This window comes from Frankliniella occidentalis, unplaced genomic scaffold (assembly GCF_000697945.3).
Source record: "Frankliniella occidentalis isolate FOCC.00 unplaced genomic scaffold, Focc_3.1 Scaffold4795, whole genome shotgun sequence".
Lineage (NCBI taxonomy): Eukaryota > Metazoa > Arthropoda > Insecta > Thysanoptera > Thripidae > Frankliniella > Frankliniella occidentalis.
In genome coordinates this window covers 1-4,945 of record NW_026271839.1, presented here as the reverse complement: position 1 = coordinate 4,945, position 4,945 = coordinate 1, and the positions used below count along the sequence as shown (strand labels likewise).

The window sequence follows — 4,945 nt, the reverse complement described above, 5'->3', positions numbered from 1 at the left end:
AAAACATTAATAAAAATTGAATAAATTTTAACATTGCTATAACGGTGAAGGTGCTTGCTGATTATGACACAATTTGTATGAGAACATAAATTGTTGAAGCTAATACATAGCAAATTAATTAAGCAGCGAAAGCAAAATTTGATAGCACCGTTAAACTTAAAACTAAAAATTGCTTGTCACGAACAACGGTTTTATGTCCTTTTCATATCAAGGTACCGACTGAAGTGAACAAAGCCACACACACATTCACACACACATTCACACACACACAAAAAGGAAAAACAAGTTTTTCCGAAACAGAGCTCCCTCCCCATCTACCATTGGGCAGTTCCACCCCATTCATTTGTACTTTCTACATAGAGCGGGTTGGGATTTCTTGTTGAGCGTTCTGGTTGCTTTCTTCCAGCTGGTCGCTCTGGGGAGGGCTGCACGTCCAGGCTTCGTCTTCCACGGCCTTTGCCATGCCTGACTTGTTTGTCATGTTGCTCGGCCTCTGCCTGGACCTGCACGTTGTTAGCGGCCCCTGCCTCATCTTGAGGTTGCTCGGGTTGGGCCTTCTGCTCGTCGCCTTCGGTGGTAAGATTGGCATTCTCTTCCCGAACCGTGGCGTCGACACTCTGGTCCTTTTCCTCGACGTTCCACACCGTGTCCGCCCAGACTTCGTCCTGGTTGGCGGCCTTGCCGGTGTCCTCGTCGACGGCCTCGCCGGTGTGGTCATGATCCTCCTCGTCTCGGTTGTGAGTCTGGTCGTCCAGGGCGCCGCCGTTCTCGTTGGCTGTCGCCGCCGTCGCGCCGACTACTTGCGCCGCGGCGCGGCCGCCCGTCGCTCTGGTCTGGATGTTCATGAGGACCCTGGGCTGCGGCGTCGTCGTGGCCCCTGGAGCTCGGCGTCGAATCTGGTCAGCGTGGCGGACCGCTCCTTCCTGGTGGAGTGTCGCCATCTTCGCCCCTGCCGGCGCCTTGACTCTTCCTGGCAACCAAGACTTCACTCCATGCCGCTTGTACCACACTCGGTCGCCTGGATTGAGAAGGACATCATTTAGTTTGGGAGTCGGCGGGGTTGGCCTTACCAGTGTCACCGGTGTTCTAAGCTCCCTTCCAAACAGTCTCTGATTGGGCGATTCTCCGTCCTGGCCCGGTGTTGAGCGCAGGGCGTCCACGATCCTGTCCAGCTTCTCTTGGGTGTTGGCGCCGCCTACTTGACTCAACTTCTCCTTGATAGTGCGGACCATCCTTTCAGCATGACCGTTTGATTGTGGCATCCTGGGCGCGGTAAACAGCTGGCGGATTCCCCTGGTGGAACAAAAGTTGTTAAATTTGTGCGATTTGAAGGCCGTCCCATTGTCAGACACTATTGTGTGGGGAAAACCATTAAAGTTGAACACATTTTCCAACACTTGCATGGTTGCCTCTGACGTTGGTCCCTTCACAAATTTTACCTCCATCCACCGTGTGTAGGCATCCACTACCACTATGAAATGTTTACCATGATAGGGCCCAGCAAAATCTATATGGAGTCGTTGCCACTTTCCAGTTGGTTCTGGCCATGGTGTCACTGGGAGTGCTGGTGCATTTGCCCTTGTGGCCTGACATGCCGGACAGTGCGCCACCATCTGCTCCACTTGCAGCGGCAGCCCCGGCCACCAGAAAAGGACTCGGGCAAGTCTCTTGCTTTTCACCACCCCGAGGTGAGCGGCGTGGAGGTGCCTGAGTGCCGCCTCGCGCAGGCCCTTGGGGATGACCACCCTGATGCCCCACAGGATGCAGTCCCTGCACATGGAGAGCGCCTCTCGTTTCTGAAAGTACACACTTAGCTCACCGCCCGGGTCGCGCGTCGGCCACCCCTCCTGGGTCCACTTCTTGACCTTGCTGAGGATGGGGTCCTTCGCCGTGTCCTGTGCCACTTGCTGCCAAGTAAGGTGTGGGCTGCTCAGTCCTGTCATGAGAAATAATCCGTAGGGCTCTGGAGTTTTGTCGGGAGCCGTTCCTGGAATACATAAGCGACTTAGTGCATCACAATTTCCATGCTGTTTCCCGGGCCTCCATTTAATTGTATAGCTGTAACATCCCATCATTATTAACCATCTCTCCACTCTGGGACTAATCATAGTTGGCATGGGCTTGTCCGTGCCGAATAGTCCTAACAAGGGTTTGTGATCAGTGATGATTGTGAAATGGCGGCCACACAAGTAGTTGTGCCACTTTTTCACGGCAAATACAATGCTCAGAGCCTCCCTGTCCGTTTGACTGTAATTTTTCTCAGCTTTGGACAGAGCTCGTGACGCATACTCTATCGGTTTTTCACCGTCAGGGAAAGTGTGTGCTAGAACAGCACCTACACCCACCGGGGACCCATCAGCGCACACAACTAGTTCACGTTTGAGGTCGTAGTGCACCAGTACTTTAGCAGAACATAACATCTTCTTGGCCTCTTCGAAAGCGTTTTGCTGTGCCTCGCCCCACACCCATTCCTTGTCGTTATCAGATAGACGGTACAATGGCTCAAAAATAGTAGCCCTGCTCTCTAGAAATTTATCATAGAAATTTAATTTCCCTAGAAAGCTCCTTAACTCACTGACATCAGTTGGCGGTGGGGCGTCCAGGATAGCTGCTACTCTTTTCCTCATGGGCTGCCTCCCGGTGCTGTCCAGTTTGAAGCCCAGGTATTCCAACTCAGACTTGTGAAACTGGCACTTCTTGGCGTTGACGCGGAGCCCCTTGTCACTGATGCGTTTGAGTACCTCATGGAGTCTCCCGTCGTGCTCCTGGCGAGTGCGTCCTGTCACTAGAATGTCATCCAGCCATACAACCACACCGTCCATTCCTGTCAACAAATCACACATCATTCTTTGGAAAATACCCGGTGCGGCGCTCAGCCCGTAGGGCAGCCTGTGCACCGAAAATAACCCTTTATGTGTTGCCACTGTCAACAGTTTTGCAGCATCGTCGTCGACAGCCAGTTGGGTGTATGCATCCGTTAAATCAATCTTAGAAAACACAGCACCGCCACTCAGTGCAGAAAATGCCTCTTCTATCGTCGGCATCGGGTACTGGTCTGGTTTTACAACCTAGTTTGCTGTCGCCCGATAGTCTCCACAAAGCCTGGGTAATGCTTTGTCTTGGAAAACAGCGACAATTGGTGTGGAGTATTCGGCCGACTGCAAAGGCCCTTTCCATACTCCCTGAGCTACTTTGGAATCAATCACTTGCTCTACCGCCCTACGCCTTGCAAAAGGTACTTTTCTAGCTTTACAACGCTTCGGCTTTACGGTGGTGTCAATTTTGAGGGAGATTGGCTTTCCCTTGTACTCACCCAAGCCTGGTTGAAAACACTCGTACCTCAGCAGTTCTTGCGGCGTTTGCTCGACGGGCGCTGCGACCAACTTGCCCTGGCCCTCGGTGACGTTGACCTTGTTGACCTGGTTGTGGACTGTCACAGCGATCCCGAGAAAGTCGAACCATTGCCTTCCCAGCAGACTTGTTCCTTCTCCGTATCCTACAAACAGAGGCAGATTTTCATGACAATTGTTGTGGCTTACTTTCACCCAGAAGTACCCTTTGATGGTGACGGGGCTCTTGGTCCATGTTGCGAGTCTCAATGGTGACTTCTCGAGCTTCTTTCCCGGCCATCTCTTCTCTTGAATCGCCTCGCTGATGAGTGCGATCGGTGAGCCACAATCCGTTTCGAATTCCATGATCTTTCCGTCCACCACTGCCTGAAACATTATAGGGGGAGGAATGTTTAGTATGCCAACTTTGTTGATGTTTACCTCGACCTGCATGGCGCCGAGGCTGTACTCGTTGTACTCGTTGGCCCACGAGGGACCTGCCTCCGAGTACGCGTTGTTGGGCGGGACTTGCTGTCCATGGGGTTCGACGGTGACCTGGTGGACTTTCGACGGCTGTGCAGAGGGCGGGTTGGTCTTCTTGCCGCCCTTCTTCTTTGTTATGCAGGCTTTCTCGATGTGTCCTTCTACGTTACAGAATCTGCAAACAGTCTTTATGAAATGACACTCATTAGGCTTGTGGTTACCCCGCCCGCACCGCCAGCACTTGGACTTCTTGTTGTTTTTCTCAGAATTATTATTCTTCTCATAATTCTTGCTGTATGCCACCTTGTGCAGGCCATGCCCGTTCTCAGTTTTGGCTGCATTCTGCTGCGACATTTCGACGCTTTTCGCTATTTGAAATGCCTCTTCAGAAGTCATTTGATTTCCCCCCCTGAACAGAAGTGCCCTAGTATCCATGCTCCTCACCCCGACTACCAGCCTGTCTCTTATATTCCTATCACAAGCGGTCCCGAATTCACAAGGTTTAGCCATTTTCCGAAGGACAGTAATGTACTCAGAAATTGACTCCCCTGGGAGCTGGCTTCTTGTATTGAATTCTGCGGTGAGCATTATCACGTTCCCGGTCTGCAGATGGGCCTCGATTTTGGTGCAAATCATAGCAAATGTCAGTGCCTCGTCCGATAAGGATGTCTCACAAACGCTTTCCATGAACTCGAACATATCATCTGATGAGATCGAAATTAGTTCGGCCTTGCGCAGTGCATCAGTACCGATCTTCTGACGTTGGCAATGGAACATGAACTTTTGGTAATAAATTTCCCATTTGCCCTCCCCCGTAGGGTCAAAGGACGAAAAAGACCCGCCCGCCATGCCCCCAGTTTTGGTCACTCACGCTTGTTTACTCTTCTGCGCTGTGCGCGAGGCGTGGTCGGGTCCGGCGCTGGCTGGGCTGGGCTTCCGCTGGAGTCTGGCTGGCCGCTTGCTTCTGGGGACGGCGGCGGCAAAACTCTTGTTCGCCTTTTCTTCACTCGCCGTCCTGTTCGAATCTCTCGTCGCCACTGTAGTGTTTTCACGTTAGTAGAAAGGAAACACTATTATTGAAGTCACTGGTTTATTATCGCCGAAGTGCTACAGGTGACGGTCCAGCTCAGACT

At 52.0% G+C, this 4,945-nt stretch overlaps 2 protein-coding genes across 2 annotated transcripts; both read right to left on the bottom strand.

Moving 5' to 3' along the window:
* Nucleotides 1-318: 318 nt before the first annotated feature.
* Nucleotides 319-3,044, bottom strand: LOC113214136 (uncharacterized protein K02A2.6-like; the record flags this gene model as incomplete). The annotated part of the gene is made up of 2 exons (XM_026433415.2): nucleotides 1,071-3,044; nucleotides 319-743 (listed from the first exon to the last, which is right to left on the bottom strand). Coding segments are annotated over exons 1-2 (2,399 nt in total), but the record flags the coding sequence as incomplete, so codon positions are not given.
* A 24-nt stretch (nucleotides 3,045-3,068) lies between these two features.
* On the bottom strand, nucleotides 3,069-4,661 carry LOC113214137 (uncharacterized). Its single transcript, XM_026433416.1, has one exon. The coding sequence runs from the start codon at nucleotides 4,659-4,661 to the stop codon at nucleotides 3,069-3,071; it is 1,593 nt and encodes a 530-aa protein (XP_026289201.1).
* Between the last annotated feature and the right edge of the window lie 284 nt (nucleotides 4,662-4,945).